General features: G+C 27.1%; 1 protein-coding gene across 1 annotated transcript in view; it reads left to right on the top strand.

Annotated features, from left to right (window-relative positions):
- LOC105848388 (voltage-dependent R-type calcium channel subunit alpha-1E) overlaps nt 1-25000 on the top strand; it is a 170233-nt gene that overhangs the window by 49771 nt on the left and 95462 nt on the right. The window contains exons 12-17 of the mRNA XM_065798166.1: nt 7879-8010; nt 18097-18169; nt 19261-19384; nt 20306-20819; nt 21024-21057; nt 23696-23852. Coding sequence (XP_065654238.1) covers nt 7879-8010; nt 18097-18169; nt 19261-19384; nt 20306-20819; nt 21024-21057; nt 23696-23852 — 1034 coding nt within the window. The remainder of the gene's footprint in view (nt 1-7878; nt 8011-18096; nt 18170-19260; nt 19385-20305; nt 20820-21023; nt 21058-23695; nt 23853-25000) is intronic.

Genomic DNA, 25000 nt, shown 5'->3' with positions numbered 1-25000 from the left:
AATACTTTAACTGTATAGTAATCCAATTATAGTTCGATAATCCAGTCAATGTTGATAACAGTTCGATAATCCAGTCCGTATCCTAACGATAATGCTACAACTACTTATACTTCGTACACTTACAGCGTCTTTAGTTCGCTACAGTAGTTCCTTATTAGCTCAGTTACACGCAGAGTACTTCATAGAACTATTCACATTATCAACACTGAGCTCTGACAGCAGCTCGCTTATATAATTATTTAGAGCTTCCAGAATGTTCTACTAAGTTCTATAATCTTCTACAGTCTGTTACAGTCGTCTATATCACCGTGGTAACACAATGACGTCATCACATAACAATTCCAAGTATTTGCCGGCACACGGCCGTTTTGTTGCCATGGTAACGTGTGGCGTTATATTTATAAATTCATAACAAAATAATGAAATAAATAGAATTAAGCTGAGAATTAAGCTTAAGATTAAAACATCGGTCAAAAATGAATGTATAAAAATGGTAAATCAAATTTTTATTTTGGGGTGACCTTTTTTTGTTGCAGAAAGCTATTTGGGCCTTTTTTCATGATTTTAGGTAAAAGTTCATCGATTTATGATACAGGAAACATTTTATTTGAAAAAAAATTAAAAAGTCATATCCCTAATATATATATATATATATATATATATATATATATATATATATATATATATATATTTATATATATATATACACACATATATATATATATATATGTATATATATATATATATACTATATACAATATACATATATATGTGTATATATATATATATATATTTTTATAATTATGTTAATTCACCTTCCCAAGGCTGAGAAGGCTACTTAATAGTGGTTATAACCCTTTTTCAATTCTACAACTCCAAAACATGAACCTTGATGAAGAAGGCTGCTGTGCAGAAATATAAGTTGAGCGTGGTACTATCAGGGATGTGGTGGGGATTCAACTTGGAACCGCTCGGTTTTTGCTATATATATATATATATATATATATATATATATATATATATATATATATATATATATATATATATATATATATATATATATATATATATATATATATATATATATATATATATATATATACACATATATATATATATATATATAGATCTATAGTTTGTTGTCTTTGGGAAGAGTGGAAGGAAAAAAGTGATTCTTACGCCAATACATACGTCACTTTTAATTACTTTTGACTTTCATCCAACATTTTCGTGTTGGACAAAAGTAAAATCATTAATTTAATTACAAATAAATCGTTTTTATAAAAAAACCACAAAAACGCAAATTTAATTGACCAGAATGTTTTTAAAAACATTCTAAATGTTTTTAACAATATAAACAATGTTTTTATTTTTATTTTTTTTAATAAAATGTTTTTTTTTTTAATTTTTTTAATAAAATGTTTTTATTTTCATTTTTTTTACTGTAAATCATGCGCGGAGTGTTGCTTCATCGACTTTCTTATAGCCTGACTCGCAAGGGAGTGCTGCTACAACGACTGACAAATAGCCTGACTCGCAAGGGAGTGCTGCTAAATCTACTATCTTTTAGCCTGACCCGCAAGGGAGTGCTGCTACATCAACTGAGGGTTTGGTTCGGGCAGGCAGTGTATTAATTAATAAAAAAAAATAATTCCGGTCTTGCATATATATATATATATATATATATATATATATATATATATAATATATATATATATATATATATATATATATATATATATATAAATATATATATATACATATATATATATATACATATATATATATATATATATATATATATATATACATGTATACAGCGTGGAAAATAACGGGCGGTCAACGGTCACTGACCGCCCGAAATGACTAAAATTGCTATTTTGACCTCTCAAAACGAATTCTTCCCGGTCAAGGTTGACCGGTTGGAAAAAAAAAGAGTTATATAACGTTTGAAAAATTATCAGGATGCCTTTGAAAATGCATATACCAAAATTTCATAAAATGTAAATCTTTGAAAAAAGCTTCTAAAATAATTTTATCGTTTGTACGCTACTTTAAATCGCTTCGTTAGTGAGTATATAAATGACGTAAACTATTAGTTTTTTTGCTTCACTTATCAAGACTAATTTCATTTTACTGGTGGTGAAATCCATAACTGCTTTTTTCATAAATGATTGAAGTTCTTATTTTATTATTGTTTTAATAATAATATAATATTAACTAAGAACATTTTTTTATTCCTACATTTTATTTATATATTCTTTATATCATTTTATTAATTTTTCTTTTTTTCTACCTTTTGCTTTTACATTTTACCTTTTGCTGCCAATTGCAATGAAAAAATACCTTTATTTTTTATTTTTAGTTTCATTTATCCGTAGTCAACAAAACTTACAAAGTATCGACTAAGAGCCGCACACCAGGCCCTTCTGTGATGAAAAAAATTTTTTTTAGATTTCAATTAGTTAAGACTCCGGAAAATAGAAAGTTCGTATTTGAAATTGTCGAGGTTCTTACGTTCTCTATTTTAAAGACTCTTTGTTCGGTTGACGCTGATATATATTGTAGTATAAAGTTTCGTTTAACACAAATAATTTTGATAGTATTTCATAAAACGATTGTCATGATTTTATTAAATATTAGTTCAGCATCTGCCGGCGAGAGGCATTAACATTATTATCAACTAAATAACATTAATTGTTTATAAAATGATTTTAAATAAAAATGAATGAAAGATATAAAATGATACAAATGAGATATAAAATGTGCAATCAATTTTCTTTTTCAACGTCGGTAACGACTGAAGTTCTTATTTAACCATTATTTAAAATTAATGTAACTAAGAACATTTTCTCCTTTTTTTTTTATTCATTTTTCTCGTAACCTTTTCCCGCAATTTCTGAAGTCATAGCAATGAATGAGTTATTTTTAAATAAATTTCAAATTAACAATTGCGAATTTGAACATTTTTTATATCACTAAATTATAAGAGAATCATCAAACATCAGCATTTCAAAATGGAGGCGACTAAAAATAGACAAACAACACTTTCATTTTTAACACAAGCAGGATCGGAATTAAAACCACCAGTTGAAAAGAAGAAAAAACTCAAAAGTAAAAAATACAGCTAACAACAGCTCAAAAATGGGTAAACACTACTCTTGCAAAATATAATGCAAATGAATGGCTAGAGATATTATATAATGGAAACTATGTTACAGCATTAAAATGCACTGTATGTCGTCAGTATACTAAACAAATTGATATTTATAAAGGATATACGCCAGAATGGGGAAGCGATAAAGGTAGTTGTAGGATACAGCACAGTGCCGCAGTTGATTATGCAAATGGTTTACCACATCAAAGAGCCCACGAATTAGCAATGAAAAGTAAAGGAATGGGTGTAAGCGAACGAAATGATAAATTAAGCAATCTGCAGAAAGAAATGCGGCAAACTGATATTTTATCGGGTTTGAAAACCATGACCACGAAAGATCTATGAAAAAAATTTGAGGTAGCATACTTTATTGCCAAAGAAGAGCTTCCGTTTAGCGTATACCCTAAAATACTACGTTTGGAAGAAAATCATGGTGTAGAGTTTGGCCAAGCATATAGAAATAAAATAACTTGTGGAACTTTTATTGATTACATTGGATTGAGTTTGTCAAATATTCTCAGAAATAAATTAAAAACACGAAATTACTTCAGTATTTTAATTGATGCATCAACAGATGTATCTGTAATTGAAAAAGAAGCTATATTTATTATCAGTTTCGATCCTACTCCAATAGGAAAGACCGAGATATGCGTTGAGTGTTCTTTTCTTTCTATTTCTGATCTTGAATACAGAACATCTGAAGGAGTTTTCAATAAAATTAGTCAATCCCTTGAATCAGAAGGTATCGAAAAATTTAAAACTAAATTAGTTGGCTTTGGTGCTGATGGCGCAGCTGTAAATAGAGGAAGTAGAACAAGTGTAAATGTATTACTTCAAAAAGAAATTCCATGGGTAACTTTTGGTTGGTGTGTTGCACATCGCCTTGAGTTAGCGATAAAAGATAAATTTGCACAAATAAAAGCGTTTAATGATGTCAATAAAACATCATTTTGAAAATGTATAACATTTATAAAAAATCCCCAAAAAAGTTACGACAGTTAGGAAAGCTTATTGCTATCCTTGAAGAGGGTAATTCATTTGACATTGCAGGTATTCGCCCCAAAAAAGCATCAGGTATATTGGATTTTTTTTTTCAATTTTAACTATAAAAAATACTTTATAAAATAATATACTTTATTAGATGCTGGTTTTTTATAGAACAAAAGTTCTTTATAAAACAGTGTTTTGAGCAATAAAAACTTTTTATAAAAGAAAATACTTGTGCAATAATAAATAAAAACACGATGGATTGCACATAAAATTCAAGCACTTGAGATGATCTTAGACAAATATGGAGTATATATGAAACATCTCGAAAACATGACTGCAGATTTCAGTTTTACTCAAGCAGAAAGAGTTTAAATGGTATCATCAGAAAAGTTTAAAGGGTATCATCAGAAGTGGAATGATGGACGAATACCTCTTTATATAGCATTATTCATAGAAGTTTTATCGCCAGCAAACTTGTTATCTTTATCTTTTCAATTCCGTAGCATCATCTAGATTTATAAAACAAACTAAAAAAATTTAAGTCCCTTGAAGAAAAAAGAATTTACGGATTTACCAACAGTCAAACGTTTCCTTGCAAAAGTAAAAAACAACACTGGAAAGTATTCATTCCAGGATGTTGAGCTTCATGACTTTACAAACGCACTAACTTTAGTTAAGAGTTCGAAATGAATGATTGTAACGTTAATTGCCGAATCCATAGTAGAGCGTTTGGAAACACAAAATACAGTTCCTGATATGTATGGAATGTTAATCTTAAACACTGGTGGCTGGTTTCAAAATAACACCAATAATTCATTTGCTGATAATAACATCGAAAAATTGTATGACTTTTATAATATGCCTTTACGTTATGCTGGCTTCGCTGGGAGTGTAAACAATATGTTTGATGCTTGGCATAATTTAGTTGATTACACTGTCAAATATTTGGCACCAGATAAAACTGAGTACCGTAGAGTATGGTATCAAATTTTTTCGAGTTCTATGAAAAAAGATTGGAGTCCAATTCTACTTCTTGTTAAATTGCTGTTCGTATTGCCTGTTTCGAATGGAAAGGTTGAGCGTCTTTTTTCTCTTATGAATAGAATTAAAACTGACACAAGAAATCGCTTAACTGAAAAACGGCTCAAAAATTTAATTCGGGTGTGCACTGATGAAACAAATAGTGAAGAATTTGATGTGAATCCTGCCATTAAATTATGGGCCGAAGATACTTTGCGAAGGCCTACACAAGAAAGTCGAAAAATTTATTCAAAAAAAGAAAAGAAAAAAACAACTATAAAAACATTAATTGATTTAGAATCGCCATCAGACGAGTCTTTAGATTTAAAATCGTCTTTCGATGAAACTTTGGATAATAAATCAGATGAAACGTATCTTTAAAAAGACATTTTTAAGTTATATAAAACTTTGTTTTTTGTTACTTAGGCATTTATTATAGTGGTATTACATTAATTTTTTTGATATAACATAAAAATGTGTATTTTTTATTATTTTAAAAAATAGAATACAATTAAAAAAGGAATACGAGTTCGTTCATTTTGAAGTATCAAGTTATTGTTTTATTTACAAAGTTTTGTACAAAAAATTTAAAACAAAAAAAAAATTAAAATTTTGACCGCCCAAAAAAAACAACTGACCGTCAATTTTATGTATTAGCCGGACAGTTTGACCGCTCGCCTTTGATTTCTGATTTTCCACGCTGACTATATATATATACATATATATATATATTTGTATATATATATATATATATATGTATATATATATATATATATATATATATATATATATATATATATATATATATTTGTATACATAGCAAGCAACTTAATATTTAACAATACGAAGGAAAAAGATGCCAAGCAAAACAACAATATTCAAAAAATGAGTGAATTTTTTTTTAAGGTTTTAATAAAATATTACAAAGAAAATATTAAATAGTACTAGAGGCCTTTCAGTATTTATCATCAGTAGTACTATTGCAAATGTTATTATCACAATTTTAATATATGTAAAAAGAATGTCCCACCTGACCTCAATTATCCTTATTTTGTCCCAGGACCTACTAAAAATATTTTAAGTCTCCAAGTTAAGGAGTTCCAGTACAAGGTTGTTTCATATGTGAGGTTGCATCGTTTCTTTTGTCCTTCCCCCTCCTCCTCTCGGTGCCTATGGTTTATGGATTGAATAGTAGAAAATTGTCAATTTTCTACTATTTAATCTTGTTACTTTTGATCTGAAAAAAAAAAATCTTTATAGAATTTTATTTTTCTAGAGTTAATACTTGTACACATTAGCCATTCACAACATTTATGACAAATTTCAAAATCACATTAAAATTACATAAAATCTATTTTTTTCATCTCTTTTTCAACCTCTTTTCTGTTTTTTTGCACAACTTGCATGTTATCCTGTAGTATGCACAACTTGCATGTTGTCCTGATGATACGTCTCAACTTTCAGCCATAAAATCTTGCACATGTTTGATTTGGCGCTCATCCCTGTCATTTACTACTGCCAGATTCTCCAATTGATGTTGAAAATGTCTGTAGAAATCATTATTTTATCCGTAATGATTTTATATATTCTATATAGTTTATTGATATTTTTATCATAAAATCTATTTAAAAAATATAAGAAGTAAACAAATGTAAATTAAAAATATTTAAAACATAAAATGAGATTTTTATACAAAAATTTAAATATTATAAAAAAGATAAAATGTAAATAGTTTTTTATTTATTTTATGTACTTAGTTTTTTTGATATTGTGAATATAAAAAAATAACGTTTTATAAAATTGAACTTTATTAACATATTTTTTTTATATACAAAAATCTAAATGATGACATACATCATACATTAGTACATAGAGAGCCCCTTGGCCCCATTACTTGATTGGAGTTTTTGTGGACTTTACTCTGACTGCTTATTCTGGACACTTTAGTAAGCATTTTCATCATAAGATCATAGTTTTTTTTTGAGGCCTAGAGAATTTCATTGTGTAGTGTTATTGTGAAAAGTTATGGAACATAACTTTTCACAATAACATTAAAAGCGCTATTTAAAAAAAATTTAAATGTTTAAAATAGTTCTTTATGTGTCTTTTTCAGTTTTTTAAAGCAAGATCTAAGATTGAATATCATTTATAACAGAATGCCTAGCACCTGCACTCAGCTGAACTCAGAAATTTTGGTTGTAAATTTTTATCTATATATGAAAGTGTAATTTAAAGTAAATCACATGTGCGGCCTAGTGCTAGCTAGTGTTTTTCTGCTTGTGTAAAGGTATGTGTTAAAAAAATGTTGGGCATTTTAATTTTATTGAAAAACACTGAAAAAAAGCAAGCATAAAAAATAAATTTTCATATTTCTTCTTCTTATTTCAATATATGATGTCAATGGATATGATTTTAATGGACTAATATAAATCGTTAAGGAGTTAAAATGTCAATGGACTAATATAAACCGTTAAGGAATTAAAATGTTGTAAAATTGTCTTGCTAAAACCATAAGTTAAAAAGTGTTTACAGTTGTCAAAGTGTTGTCTATTTTTTTTGTTCCAAGCTCCTATAGGTCCTATAGGACTTTTTGGTATTTTTTGGGTTTTTCATTTATATAGCTATATATTGTGCCTGTTATTACATAGCCATTAGTAAATAATAAACTTTTAGACTTTTTTTAATCTCAGTTAATTAATTTAATATTGTAGGTATTGGACAACATTAAAAAATCTGGTGACATCATTTGTAAATTCGATAAATTCAATTGTTAGTCTTCTCTTTCTTATTCTTTTGTACATGGTTATTATGGCTCTACTGGGAATGCAGCTTTTTGGGGGAAGGTAGATGTTGTATATTTATACATACACACATTATTATTATTTTTTTTTTCAGCTGAATTGTCTTCCTAGTCATAATAGTGAGTTATTGTTAGTTATTACACCAGGATAAATTGTATATTAGGGTGTACCAAAAAAAATTTCACACAGTTTTGTATGTCATTTTATCCATTAAAAGAAAAATAAGAATGTTTTTTTAAAACTTTCAAAGTTTGAACCCACTGTCCCCTTTTTTTAAAATTTTATCCACTCTGCTGCTCATTTAAAAGAAAATTATTCAACATTAAACAGTGATTTTAGGCTAAATATGAAAATGTTATGTTTTAATTAAACATGTTTTGTATCAACTTTGATGTCATTCAACACTTTGTATCAGTTGGTATTAGTAAATATAAGTAAAACATTTAACTTAAGAATCAATTTTTTATTAGATTATTATCAAAAATTATTTAATTATAAAAATTATATGCAAAATTTAGCATAAGAAAAAATTTTACTATGAATGTTGTTTTCTTTCAAATATTTTTATATTTATATAATTTGTAGTTATTTTTTTATTTCTATTGGTATAGTAGCATATGTAAAAATGTATTCAATCCAATATAAGCAATATTATTAAATATTTTATTGAAAAAAATAATAAATTGAAAAAAAATAAAGGTGAGATGTTTGATAAAATTGTTGGGAAATCATTACCTGTCCTTCAAGCTAAGATATTTAGTCACTAACTAATGGTGAAATTTACTTCATTATCTATATTATACAAGGTTTGATTTAAAACCTACTGGTAAAAAAGAAGTTGAATCTGTAATTTGAAAAAAAGCAACCCTCGCAATTAGAGTCAACATTGTCAAATGCTGACCTAGAAGAGTTTGAGGTCGGCAAAAAATTGCCAACCTCTTTTCTATGTTTTATGGTCAAACCTTTGTTTTACGTTTTTTCTACTGACCTGATGCCGACCTCACACAGATTAAGGTCAGCAAGTTATTACCGACCTTATTTTTCCTAATTTCGAGGGCTAAAAAAAGTGAATATTTTTTGGAAAATGGCAGGAATTCAAAGAAAACAGAAAAAAGAATTTGATTAAAAATTAGAATTAAAAGAGAGGAGGGGGGGGGGGAGAGGGATTGGCTTGGTTTTTTTTTTAAATTACTTTTTTAGTTGAAGCTGATCTGAGAGAAAATCTAAAACTTATATTTGACAATTGATGTCACAGGAAATCTTTTCTAATCAAATCTTCTGCATTTGATGCTGTAATATCAAACAGATTTGACAATTTATTAGTAAAATCCAGAATTTGAGCAGTATGACTTTTTTAAAAAAATTTTTTTTAATCAAGTTCTCTATTCTGTTTTCTTTGAGATCCTGCCATTTTCGAAAAAACATTCCTATTTTGCAAAGTATAGATACAACTTCTTTTTTACCGGCAGGTTTCAAATCTAAAAGGGTGGTGGAGGGGAAGGGGGATGCAGGCCTTGTTACGAGATTTCGCTGCGTAGCGAAAACATGTAACGCACTTCTTAGTAACTCAACTCAGCAAATATATTTTGCATTGTTAGAAGTTATATTGCGTCACTAGCGTCTTTTCAAGTACCGCATTGTAATTAAAGTTATTTTATTAACGCGTTAAAAATCATACAAACAGTTTGTTTTTTTCTGACTATAATAAAAGTTACAAATAAAATCTAAGTTCTTATTTAAAAAATCATTTTTATTATTTTTTTCAAATATGAACTAAATTTTATTTTGAAAAAAAATATTTTTTTCTTGAAACGTAAAATAATGTTTGTTTATTTTCTTATGATTTTACAGTTGGTTTTTGGTTATTTTATTAACTGTTAATAAACTTTTTCTTATTTTATTTGTGAACTCTTTTTAATAATGTTTTTAAACAATAAAGATTTTTTTTGTTATTTATCAGTTACCAATAACATATTCGTGATCATAATTTATTTTCATAAATTAAACGAACGTCATTAAAACTTTACGTTATTGAATTAACAATAAACAAAATATCTTATTAATAAAATATTTACATCAAAATAAATCGTGCATTTTTTAAATTATTATGACTAAAAGTAATTTAAAAAATTTAAAAGGAATTTATATATTTAATTCCTTAAAGATAAAACTTGAAACACTTTATTTTTTTTAACTAATTTTTAACAACAACAAAAAAAATTATGAAACAAACTGTTTTTTTAACAAAAAATCTATTACTTTACATTTGCGGTTAAAATGCTTTTACTAACGACTTTATTTCTTCTGAATGAATGTTACGTTACGTCACGTTAACGACAATCAAAAGATAATTTAAATATCCTAAAAGATGTAAGTTTTTGCGTAGCGCAAAACTGCTGAGCGCGTAGGCAAATCGCCTTTTCACAAGCAAAATGCAAGCTGCGTAACGCTTCTTAACAAGGCCTGGAAATGGTACCAAAATTAAACCTTTCAGTTTTTTTTATTTTAGTAGACAAAACTACATATAAAACCAGTTAAAATCTGAAAATAGTTCAAAATATATATATATATATATATATATATATATATATATATATATATATATAAATATATATATATATATATATATATATATATATATATATATATATATATATATATACATATGCATACACAACCCTCGGAATTAGGGTTGGCATTCGGCAATGCCGACCTAAGCCAGCAAAAAATTGCTGACCTCGTTTCTATGTTTTATGGTAAGACCTTTGTATCAAACTTTTTTTGTCGACCTGATGCCGACCTTTAAAAGATTAAGGTCGGCAAATTGTTGTCGACCTCATTTTTTCTAATTCCGAGGGTTGGTATATATATACACATACAAGCATACATACAAGCATATATATATTTGTACAGCGAACTTAATTGATATTTTGAAATCACTCTTTAAATATATCAATTAAGTTATATTTTTAGATTAGAAACATTGTTAACAGAAAATCCAATAACAATATAATAAAAATTACTGTCGCAAAAAGTGTAAAGTTTGTGTTATAAAAATAGATCTTTTTTATCGACTGAGGGTTCGTTTAGGGTCATGGCAAGGTTTAAATATGGTTATATTACTGTAATTATTTTTGTAAATAGGTGAAACTTAAAATGAAGTATAATATAAAATAAAGAAATTAAAATAACAAAAATAAATTTCAACTTAATAATCATAATAAAACTTTTTTTGCTTATCTAAATCGATACAGGTTTTTCAGAAAAAGAAAAAAAAATGAAGAACAATGAATAAAAAGATTGCTGCCCCATGCCAAACTCTCAGTCGATGTATCAGCACTCTACTGCAAGTCAAGCTATTTGTCAGTCGATGTATGTGCTGAAGCCCACGGTAGCAGGTTATTTCAGTATGATGTCACATTGCTCACCTAAATCAGCAGTATAAGATATATGTATATATATATATATATATATATATATATATATATATATATATATATATATATATATATATATATATATATATATATATATTTAATTTATTAAAAACATGCTAAAGAAACCAACAAGACTACAATTGGGTGGTTGTTGTTATACATTTTTTCATTAATTTTACACATGCTTTGAAAGTGTTATTTTCTTACAACTTTGAATATAAAATTTTTTTATTATGTTAATACAAATTGCTGCCATTTAATAAAAATTAATAAATATATAAAGAAAAAAATTTATATAATTTTTAAATCGTTGCATAGCAGTCCAAAATCGTCTGCATTTGAGAGATTTTTTTACGGGATTGACCTTTAACCACATGAGCAAAGAAGAGCTAATTTTAGTATAATAAAAGAGAGCTTAACTCTAATATAAGTTAAAACTTTATTGTATCTTTTTCATGACTGTTTGTGGTATATCATGCATTCTAGACCCATTCCCCCAGTTTCGGAGAAAATAAGTGGCATAATGGTTCTGCGTTCGATATTTATAACTTTTGTTATAACTTTTCTTTTTTTCATTTTCGTGTTTGGTGTATATTTTATGTAAAGGTAATTCTATTTGTGATAGTGAATTTGGATTTGTGACTTGCACATCAAACCTATCTTCATCTGCTTCATTTCCTTTTTCTCAAAAATTCCACCATTTATTTGCTGAAGTAGTGGCTCTATTTGGATATCTTTGCAGATTTTCTGAAGCATATTACTCTCAAAATTGCATAGGTTATTATGATGCATAATGATGAACCCTTCTTTTTTACAGTTCATAGCATGATTAGCGTTAAATGTTTAAAACTTTGATGTTAATCCACTAATATCTCAAATGTATCAAAGACACAATGCATCGCAGAATTCAGCTCTATTTAATACAAATACTTGATCTTTCAGTGGAAGCCCACTTAGCCAGCTTGATGCACTTATTTCTCTTGCTTGTTCGACTGATCTTAGTGTGGTTTTTGACAGTAAATTCAGAACATTTTTAACTTTAGTTTTCAAATATTTTTTCTTTTCTGTATTAATGTTTTTTTTGATGTTTACTTCTTTTAAAGGAAAAACATCATTTTGCAGAACAATACATGCAATTAAGGGCCCATTTATTAACTTTGATTTGTTAAGTTGAATGCGTGCATCTTCGGATAGATTCATGATATCTAACCCACCTTCACAAATTGGAAGAGTAAATAATTGCCTCTCAATAGGTGTTATAGTTGTTCCCAGTTCAAAAGTTTTGACTTGACAATATCATCTTAAGGTTTTAAAAACATTTCAATTCCTTGCAAAGTCCGCAAATTGTAATTGAATTTATGTTGTTGACCATGAATGTAAGCAGAATATGTGGCATGTGGTTGTATTTTGGTAAATATTGATAAGCGTTCTATCTCTTTACACCATGGAGAAACTTTTTCTTTGATGTATTTTTCTTTAAAATCCTCACTTCCAATTGCAGCTCACAGATGTCTTTTCCCTTCAGTTGTAAAATTGATTTCAGTTGTTTTAAATATAACTGTAGCTTCGTTAAGTTTGATTATATTCTTGACAATAATCCATGACTTTGATTCATTAACAAAATAACCATATTTCGCCCCTTCAAAAATGATGGCGTCCCACCATTTTTTTAGTGATGAAAGTTTGCCTGCACATGTTGCATCATCAGCATACCATATCTGTTTACAAGTTCTGATTGCTTTTTTGAAATGTTTATTAATTGTTTTAGTACAAGTGAGTAAAAAGACATTGCAAGGTTGTTGCCTCGGCTAGTACCTTCAATCGATAGTATATCATTACTGTTGAGTATTATCAAGCGGGAAGGAATACGATATGTGTTTATTAAAATTTTAGAAATTGGAGGGCATTGGTATTAGATATTATGTAGTGTGGTTTTTATGTTTAGCAAGTTAAATGCATTCTTTGCATCAACAAGAATTGCTGCATCATTATCTTCATATAAAAATGATTCTTACATTGCGTGAATTGCAGCCTCTGCTCTACCCTCTAGACTGATGCATGTTTGTAATGGCCTTGCACCTTCTTGAATGTTGGACTTTAGAATCCATCCTATCATTTTCAATTGAAGTTGCAAGTTTGTTTGCTAGCATTGCAATTTGTTCACAGAGTTCTTTTCCCTCTTTTTGATAATTTTTAACTTGCTAATATTAGTTTGTATTGATCGGCGTCAAGATTTGTAGGACCTGCTGCGCCTCTAGTTAAACAAGCTGTCTTTTCTACCATCAATTCATCGAAGCTGTCAAATTAAGTGACTGAAATATCTTGTATTGGGCTGTGTAGCAAAGTATAAGGTTGTATGTGTGCTGCTTCAGGATGTTTAGAGATAAGATCTTTCAGTACAGCATTGTTGATGGGTAACAGACCACTTTTGCAATTGTCGGATATAAATTTTAATGTATTGCAAGCTTCACCTTCAAACATTAACTTTAAAATTATTTTAGTGGAATCTTCTTTGGAGCAAGGTTTTTATAAAAGAATCTTTTTTTGGATATTTTTAAATTCTTTTACTTTTTTTAACTCATGAATTTCTCTACATAAATAATATTTATATAATTTCTCTACATAAATAATATTTGTATAATATTACATAAATAGGTTTTGTAGTTTAGCATGATGTTCTTTTGCTTTGCTATTTTGTGTTGGTTTTTGTAAGAGCAATGAGGGAAGTAACATGTATACTTTTAAAGCAACTCCGTGAAGATTGGAATTTGTGTTTTATTGGGTAAGCCAGAATGTAAGTTCTGATATAAAATCTTTTGCTGCTTTTTTAAAAGGAATTTTAAATATGTTTTTCTGCCATTTTAACACTTCATCATATCCTTTGTTTATATAGGTAAAGAAATCTGAGCTATTCAAACTGTTGAATGTACCACTTAGCTTTCTGTTAACTTGATCCAATTTAGAAAGTTTTGGAATAATTTCATTAACTTGAACAAATTCAGGAAGATTAAGAATAATTTCATTAACTTGAACAACTTCAGAATGATTAGGAATAATTGCATTAATGTTTTTTGATTTATTATAACAAAATTTGCTTGTGGTTTGTTCTGCGACTTTATTTAGTATTTTTGTTATAGTGGATGTTGACTTCTGTCTGAGTGATAGGTGGCGCTTTATTTTGTGATGATGTATATGTCAAATGTTTTCTTAATCGAAAGTTTAATAACACAGGTCTGCAAAAAAATATTTTTAAAAAGTTGTTTGAAATTTGATAACTGTTTTTTATGTATTTCTCAGCGCTGATTTCGAAAATGCAATCCATTTTTTTTCACGTCAGGTTTTCTCACAAAAAAAGGATTATTTTTGGGTAAAATAACAAAATTCAACCAATTTTTCACATTTTTCAAACGTTTTAGAATTTTATTTTATGTATAAATCATCTTCTAAACTATATTTCAAGAACACTTACATTTCTCTTTCAGCTTATAAGTCCTTATAATAATGTTTTTGTTTTCTGTCGAAGCTTCTTTTATTGCTTTTACCGTCTGTGGACTTGTTCAGGATCATCTCTCTTCAACATCCAGCAATAGTCCACTATCATGTTGACGTTCCATCTTCCCTGATATCTTCTTTCCATTTCCATGATGTCTTGGTGAAATCTTTTGCCTTGTTCTTCACTTACATCACCAAGGTTTGCAGGGAAGTAATCAAGATGTGAATGGAGAAAATGAACTTTAATGCTCATGTTACAGCCTAGCTTCTTAAAGTTGTCGAGTATATCTGTGACAATGGTCTTGTAGTTTGGATCTTTGTTGTTTCCTAGGAAACAGGTAACAACTAATTTAAAGGATATCCATGCTGCCTTTTCTTTTGTTTCCATTTTGTCCACAAAATTAGGATCTCTCATAAGTTTTCTAATTTCTGGTCCGACAAAAAATCCTTCCTTTAGCTTTGCCTGGAATAAACCAGGAAACTGCCCACAAAGATATTTGAAAGTCTCCCCTTTTTTTGGCAATGCCTTAACAAATTGTTTCATCACTTAATGTGAAGTAGTGGAAGTAACACCTTTTTGGGATCCAGGCTTTTTCTCTCAACATTTTTAACCCCTACTTCTAAGGTTTTTCTCAAGGGCCAAACTTTTTTTATGTAGTGCTGCTTTCTGTCTTGACTGTCCCATTCACAAAAAATGCAAGGGAACTTTGTATAGCCACTTTGCTGACCAAGCAGCATTGAAATAACTTCTAAATCCCCGTTTAGTGTCCATTTGTGGTCTGAGTAGCTGAGTTTGTTTAAAACTAGTTCAAATTTTTTGTAACATTCTTTTAAGTGCACCAAGTGTCCAACTGGCATAGAAGCATACTTATTGCCATTGTGCAGAAGTACTGCTTTAAGGCTTATTTTTGATGAATCGATAAAAAGTTTCCACTCATCAGGAGCATATTCTATTTTAAAACATGCCATAAGTCCAGGAACATCACTGCAAAATACCAGGTCACCTTCTTGAGAGAAGAAAGATACAAATTCCTTTTCCGTTGATCAATACCAAGAAAAGGATGTACCCAGAGCCAACATATTTTTATCTTTCAATCTAGATCTTAAAACTTCTGCCAAGTCTTTAGGAAGACCTAGGTCTCTAACTAAATTGTTCAGTTCAGATAGTGAGAATGGAATGGGATTGGTTGTGCCAGGATTGTAACAATAACTGTCTTCTTCACTATCACCTTGCTGAACTAATGTCTCGTGATCATCTAAAATATAATCCAAAGAATCTCTAGGGGAGGGTATTAGTACTCCAGGTCCATGAGGAATAGGGCGAATGGCTGATTGAATGTTAGGGTAAGAAATATCCTTTTTGTTTTTCAAATTGAAACCTTGTATGTTGCAAGAACAAAAATAGCAGTCATCACTATGATTTTTGGGCTCCCTCCAAACCATTGGTATTCCATAACTAAGGATTGCTTTTTACCTTGAAACCATAGCCTCAGTTCTTCAACACATATTGAAAAAACTTTGTGTGAAGCCCAATACTTATCTTGATTGCCTAACTTTATACCAAAATAGGCAAAATATGCCTTTTCAACAAAATCGGAGATGTTTCTTTGTCGCTTTTTAATGGTATAGTTACTACAAATGTAGCAGAAGCAATCTGGTGAGTTTATACACTTTCTGGTAGCCATTGTCCATAAAACAAATTGTACTTTAGGCTAAATAACAGTTTGTGGAGATCTTAAAAACCACATTTCAAACTTACTAGAGTACTGAATTATTTATAAAAAATATCGAAAAAGCTAAAACTAGACAAGCAGTTTGTGAAATAACTGTTCGTGATTGTTTCCAAAATCAGCGTTGAAAATACTATAAAAATCACTTATTAAATTTGAAACAACTTTTATGTCGCAGACCTGTGTAATTTATTTGTTTGTTTTTTACACTTTTTGGTATGTAAGTTTATACTGCCAACTGTTTTTAAGATATGATCACATGAATGTTCAATCATGACACTCATTTTTTCTTGCAATAGTGTTTATATTTGTTTTATAATAGCTTTTATTTGTATTATGATTGATAAGAAAGATATTTAAAAAAAAAACAAACATCTGTTAAGAAAAAATGTTAAAAAAATAAACTCCTTCATAGATTGATACAATTTACTTGATATAAAAATTATTTCACAAATATTGAAGCAACAAGTTAATCAAAGAAATAACATTGAATAAATAAAAATCAAAGAAGTAACAAACTAATAACAGATTGAAGAAAAAAGTCAGGTGCGAACGCAACTTGAATAACTTAAGAAGAGAAAAAAAATCACACAACAAAACATATGTAATGCAAAACTCGTCTATAATATTGAAAATTTATATATAGAATTAAAAATATGTTAAAATCCTCTTACAATAATAAATAGATTTTATATATAAACAGGTATATATTTATATAAATGTAGATAAATGAATAGTTATCAATAATATGTTAAATTACTTTTCCAGTCGATAAAATAATTAGTATTTAGTAAAAAGTAATATAATAGTTAGAAGAGAAAAAAAATATATTAAAGAATTAAAAAACAAAAAAAAAATACTTCTCAAACTTGCTTACAGGGTTTATGCAAAATATAAAACATTTTTTAAGAAAATATAAAAAATTTTTTAAGAAAATATAAAACAGTTTTTAAGAAAATATAAAACATTTTTTAAGAATTTATAAAACATTTAATTACATAATTACTCCATAACACTTTGGAATTAAGAAGGAAAAAAGAAGTATTGTACTAAAAATAGTACATAGAAAACGTAACTATGAAAGAAAAAAAAAAAAAGAAAATGTATATATATGTATAAATGCAGAAAACTCTAAAATTTATGACCAAAAAACAAAACGTGTCTTATCTATTCAAAAATCACTGTAAAAAAACCGAACAGAAAGTGTTGAAAAGTTTGAAAGTGTTATTGAGTTTTTTTATTTGTAAACAAGTATCTGGGGCTTGCCTATCTCTTCCACTTAGCCTATGGTAAATAAATTTAAACTTTATGGCAAATTAGGGTAAAGTTTATAAATTTATGAATTGCATAGTTTTTGTATAATTTTTTTTAAACTTTTGGTTAAAGAATTTTATAAGATTTTATAATTTTGATTAAAGAATTTTATAATATATTTTGGTTAAAGAATTTTATAAAAATATTTTTTATAGGTTCAAGAATCTTCCAAAATCTATTAATTCAAACTTTGATACATTCACTAATTCTATGCTATCTGTTTTCCAGGTTTGTCATTCTTTTTTAAATATTTTAGGGAAAAATTTTTATTTTTTATTTTTATGAAAGTTTTATTAGTTTCTTATAATATATAGTTCATAGGAGTATTGGTTTCATTATAAGATAATAATATATAGGAGTATTTCATAAGAGTTAATGTTTCATTATAATATAGTAATAAAAGTTGGTCTTATTCATTCAGGAACATCACAGAAATGCTAAACATGTATTTTGGTCTGATTTAACCTTATCACACAATGATTATTCAGTCACAGATTGGCTTCAAGCATATAAAATGTCACTTGTAAAAAATGCGCTAAAAGCTTTTCCTAGTGAAAATATCTGCGGAATTTATAAACAAGAATTGTACAGATAGCTATAATGCATGATATAATGCTTATAATGTTAACAAGCTATAATCAGGCTTGAGAAGAAAGGATTAGAAAGTTCTTTATATATTATTGTCAAGAAAACACAACAGACTTAACCAAATACTAAATAGGAGCATTACCAACAACGATTTTAAGGCTTATCCTAACCTTGCCCAAAATTGAATCAGAGGCCAAATGAAGGAAAATTATGATATAATCATAATTTTTCTTTTTCCATGTATATGTTTCTTTCACAGCAGCTGAGAAGCCCCAATAATGAGAAGATTCAATATCAGTTTAATGTTACAATCAAGGCATTGCCATTACTAAAATAATTCAAAAAATGACATTAAAAAAGAAACTGTTACTAGTTAAATGAAATTTTTTTTTTTTTTAAATAATTTAAAAAATGTAAGTAAATTCTATTAAAAATCAGTTCATAGCATTACTGTAAGAGTAGCTCTTTAAAAACTGAAAATATTTTTATTAAAAAAGTAGAATGAACTCAGCATACTATAGATGATGATTAAAAAAAAGATTGTGATGATTATGATGATGATGATGATGATGATGATGATGATGATGATGATGATGATGATGATGATGATGATGATGATGATGATGATGATGATAATTGTGATGATGATGATGGTAGTGATAATAATAAATATGACTCAATCATCATGGTATTAGTCATTTCTAGACGTAGTCATTTCTTTTTTTGTCTAGATAGTTACAGGAGAAGACTGGTATTCAGCAATGTATGCAGGAATGGCAGCTTATGGTGCACCTCTTTCTGTTTTTGGTGTTGCAACATCTCTTTACTTTTTGTTTTTAGTAGTTTTTGGAAACTGTATCTTTTCACTATAAGATTCTAACATATTTCTGATGGTTCTTTTTCATAATTTATGTTTTAAATATAACATTAAATCCAATATTTTTCGAAAATCAAAATTTACCTGTATTAATGGTTTCAACCAACTTAACTGAAAACCTGTATAAAAGATGATATAAAAAACCGAATAACCAAAAACCTGTATAAAAGATGTTTAAATCAAACTCTTCTAATTTTTTTGTTAATAAATTTTCACAAGTTTTTTAAGATTTGCTTTAAAATTTAAAACTAATAACTTGTTAACAAAAAGAGAGATATTGAAATACAAAATAACAAAAAAGAGAGATATTGAAATACAAAATAACAAAAAAGAGAGATATTGAAATACTGGACTAAATAACAAAAATTGCTCATTAAAGTTAAAACTCAACAAGAAAAAATATATCAATTAGAAAAATCAAATAGAAAAATATTTTATGCAAAGTAATAATATTATGAGTAACAATAAAGCAATCATTGTTTGCAATTATCAATTTTTTTAAAAAAAGAAAAAAGTTTAAATTAAAATTTTTTTAGCAATAAAAGAACTTATATATATAAAAACTAATAAATATAATTAAAGTAAATTTTTTAACAAATAATTCATAAAATTTTAATTTATAAAAGGAAAGTGAAAAAGTTTAATAAAAGATTAAAGAAATTAAAACAAATAAAAAATTAAAATTGTTGTTGCAACACATTATATAACATGTTGCAGCCGTTGCAACACATTACATAACATGTTGCAGCGCATTAAAGAATAAATAAAATATAAAGTTTATTGAATTAATTTAATTTTACTTATTTTTTTACATATGTTTTTTTAAAGGCATTTTATAGTACAAAATGCAGCAATGTTGTAACACAATATTTAAAAGTTTATCCTTTAACCTTTTTTAGATACTTTATTAAATGTTTTTTTAGCCATAGCTGTTGATAACTTAGCCAATGCAGAAATATTGAATCAAGATGAATGCCATCATTTAAACGTCAGTAACATAGAAAATAAATCAGTATTACCAAAACCAAAATCTATAAGATTACCTCAAAAAAATGATAAAAACTTTGATAACATATGTAAAGAGAAAATATTTTACAATAAGTATACCCAAAAAGAAATTTTATTTACAAAGAAAGAATCTTTGGATTTAAAGACACAATTTAAAAATGTTGAAAAATCTGATGATTATTTGGGAGATAAAACGACTACAGAAATTTTTTTCATAAACTCAAATGCAGTTATGGATGACTCTAAATCATTTGTTTCTAGTGTTGTAACAAGTCATTTCATTTCCACTCCCCAAGACCAGTTTTGTAATACTGCGAGTGATACAAACCATTTCATTTCCAATCCCCAAGACCAGTTTTGTAATACTGCAATTGATACTTCCACAACAAATTTCGAATCAAAAATGTATAAAACTTTTGTATGAATTTTCTACAAAATTTTTTAAAGATTTTCGTTATGATTTTTTATAATTTTTATATAGTTCTTTATAATTTGTTACATTTTTTATAATTTTTTGTAATTTTTTTATAATTTTTAAAATTTTTGCTTTGAACTCTGCTTTATCAGACTTTTTCATAATTTGCTTTTTGCAATAAACGTTTTTTTTAGGGTTAAAGACAGAAGTAGAAAAGCTCAAAAAAAAGTAATTAGTTAATCTTTGTAAAGTAGTTACTTTGAGTTTTGGTTCATTCAATATTAAATTTAATATTAGTATTTAATATTGATATTTAATATTATTATTTGATATTATTATTTAATATTAATATTTAATAATAATATTTAATATTAATATTTAATAATAATATTTAATATTAAATATCAGGTAAATATAACAAACTATAATAAATTATCAATAATGAAAATTCTTTTTTGTTACGTATTTTTAAAAAACTATACAACTATATTTCATTTTTTTATGTTTACACATAATTTACCTAGAAACATCATTATTTTTGTATTTACTGCACTTGTTTTTTTTTTTTTTATTGTTTTGTGAATTAATTGAATCAGGCAAGGAATTAAACAGTTTCTTTCATCGTAGGCCACTAGGATTTACCATCATACTTTAGATCAGATATCATGCTCAACATCATATATTTAAACTTGAAATTAAATTTGTCATTTTTAACCTTTTTTTCTCAGCATAATATGATTTGGCTTGTGCCAGTTTTGGTTCTCAAAAGATTTGAAGTAATATCTAAGTTGAATAAGTTTTAGAGACTCTACTTAAGGTTCCTAAAAAATAAATTACAACAGTTTGATGTGAAGAGATTGCTACCACAGGTGCAGCCATGTACAGGAATTCATAAAAAACTGGAAAGAGACAGTGTAGAGATTTGATAGATGAATCTCTTGACTGTTTTTTCCTAGCTCTTATGAGGTCTTATATTGAAGCTACCCTCTAATCTGAAAAATAAAAAAATAGTTTCAATAAACATTGCTTCTGAAGAGTTGAAAGGATTTATTTAAAATCTGGGTTTGATGAGCACCCATTCAGAGTGTTTATAAACATAGATATAAAAAACTCCACTATCTGATGGCTTGAATATAAGGAAATTCTATCTCAAATAGAAATAGTTTCATTGAGATTGGTTAACTTTTAAATGTCACTATGCTACAATGCAACACCTTTCTGTTAACTCCAAAACATTATAATACTACTAAAAGGAAAGATCAATGATTTTTCATATATCACTTTTATGCTTTTTTAAAAGACAATAAAAATTTAGCAATTAAAGTCAAGTTTAATTTCTTATTGAATGACATTTTAATTTTCAAATTTCTATTCTATTTCTTTTATTTATTTTATTTTATATAACAAAAATAAAATTTATTAAATAAACAATAATAAAGATAATAATATTATTTAGATTAATTCAAAATGTTTTTTTGTAGACCTCTAGATCTAGACCTCTAGATCTAGACCTCTATATTTACTATAAAAGAATAAATCAGCAAAGTTAAGCAAGGCAGTGAGAAAAAATATCACACCAGAGATAATAAGTCTGCAAGACTTTGTTGAGAACATTAGCATGAAAGATAACTATATCCATTTTAAAATTGGTCTTGGTCCCCAAATTGCATTGGCCCCTAAAGTTGAATATGGAAGTATAATTTATGATATAACTATGTAAATAATGATATAACTAGATGTAAGTATAAGTAATGATAGTAATATTATAAACTGTATAAATAATGATATATAACTAATATAACTAATATAAGTATAAGTAATAATATAACTAAAGCCTTAAAAAGTTTAGAGTGGTCCAATCCAATGCTTTTTAATTAATTTAATACTTTTGACTGTTTATGACCTGTTTTGAGGCACTGTGTTTTTTGCAGTCAAAAGATCTTTAATCTGATCTCTCTACAGTAACAGCTTGAGTCTTGCAGTAACTTGTGAATTTTAACTTCAACAAAACATAGTAATTTACTGCCAACAAATATTGCAATATTGTTGGAATTAATGTAATGATGATTGGCATATTCAGGTCTAACTATCATACTAGGGCTAGTAGGAAGAGGGGGGGAGGTTACTTTTTTCCTGTTGTGGTTGTGTGTGTGTGTGTGTGTGTGTGTGTGTGTGTGTGTGTGGGGTGGGGGTATTTTTCAACTACATTGTGAATGTAGTTGAACCTGCTCTATCTGTCAAGCCACTGTCCCATCATCATAAGTTTGCATCCCAAAGATAAGCTTTAGATAAACTTTGCTTTTCTGAGACGGAAATGTGTTTAAGTTTGTTATTAAATTTTAAAAATAACTGTTTTAAAAAATGGCTCTTTTGGTTTTATTTTTATGTTTTGATTTAGTTTTAAGCTTAAGTTAAAATAACTACAATGACTTTTAAAAAAGAAATATAATGTTAACACTTTTGTTTTAATGATGTTACAACTCTGTCTCTACTTTATAACCTCGAAACACAAAATTTTACTATAAAGGCTGTTTAAAAAAATTAGTAAATTGCTACTAGGTGGTGTTGTGAATCCTGTACTTCTGTGCTAAAATAGTGCTAGCAGGCTCTAGTTGCTATACAAAATACAATAATGAACCAATATGTCGACACACAAAGCAAATAACATAAAAATTACTCACTAACTACAGCTGAAAATGATGCAGAAAATACATCTTAGCAACATACATCTATGAAACTCTTTAACTTACTTGCTAAAGTTACAATTAAACTCTTTTTTGATAATAAATAGAAATTTAACAATCAGTTTTACAATTTTTTTGTTTATTTATGTATCAAGTTTAACAAATCATACTTTTGTTAACAGAGTATAGTTTTTGGAAATAAGACCTCCGAATCATTCAACTCTGACAACTTAAGGAAAATTAGCAAAGTTTTGTATGAAAATGACTCACAAGCTACAACTGAGCATGATGCAGAAAATACATCTAAGCAAGAGTCAGTTAATTATAATGCAGCAGAAGGTTATTTTAATAATATTATTTTATTTACCTTTATTATTATAATTAATATAATTATTGTGTATTTAATTTTAATATAAATATTTATTATATTTTTTTATTAATATAATTATTGTATATTTAATAATATTATTTATAATTTTTTATATTATATTTAATTTATTTTATTAATATTATTAATTTAATTATTGTATATTTAATAATATAGTTATTATATATTTGCAGATTAATACGTTAATAATTATACATATTTTGAGTTTTCAATAATATATCTAATTTTAATTTGATTTTATGATGGCATCATAAAAAAAGTTGATTATTCTGTAAAATGGGAAAAAACAAAAAAAATTCATTAATAAATTTTCTTAATAACTAGATTATAAAACCGACAGTTTTATGAAAAAATTTTTTTTTAAAAAGTTCTTGTGTTGTTAATCAAAGTGTTAATCAAAGTGTTAATCAAAGTGTTAATCAAAGTGTTAAATGATTAGTATAAAATAGTTTTTGATTTCTCATTGATTTGTTTTTTGGTTTTCTAAAAACTTTTTATTTTCTTGTTAGTAAAAATGAAGGAATATTTCGTTTGTACCATTTGTAAAGAATTTTTGTTTCCCAAAAAAATAATCAAATTTGTGTTACCAGAGAAACAAATGTACCTAAAACAACATTTATATTAATTAATTTATTATTGGTTATTATTAGTAAATTTTTATTCTATTTTAGGTTTCTTTAGAAAATAGAATGTATTTGAAAATTACATTCTATCTGTGCATGACAAGAAGGGACGTTGTAGGGGTTAAAATTGGATTTTCTCGCCTATGAGGCCAGCCCTCTACCACTACACTATTATTGCATAAATTAGAATTAGAACTAGAGGCTTATAATTTTGTTTAAAATTTCAAGATATGCTTTAGAATTTCAAGATGCTTTGCAACACTGGTTGGAAAGGTATTCTTTTTACAGCTTGGAACAGCTTCTTGTTTCAGCTGTAGAAAAAAGAACTAAAAGCATATTACACATTATTGGCTTTTAATTTTATCCAAATAAACTTCCTTTTATTTAAACAGAGGCACTTAAAGTTATTTTATTGGTTTGTGAAAAATTTTAACTGGTTTATAAAAAATTTTCCATGGTTTCTTTTTCTATATCAA

This window comes from Hydra vulgaris, chromosome 05 (assembly GCF_038396675.1).
Source record: "Hydra vulgaris chromosome 05, alternate assembly HydraT2T_AEP".
Classification (NCBI taxonomy): domain Eukaryota; kingdom Metazoa; phylum Cnidaria; class Hydrozoa; order Anthoathecata; family Hydridae; genus Hydra; species Hydra vulgaris.
The sequence above is the reverse complement of the archived record's forward strand: the minus strand, read 5'-3'. Positions and strand labels throughout refer to the sequence as shown.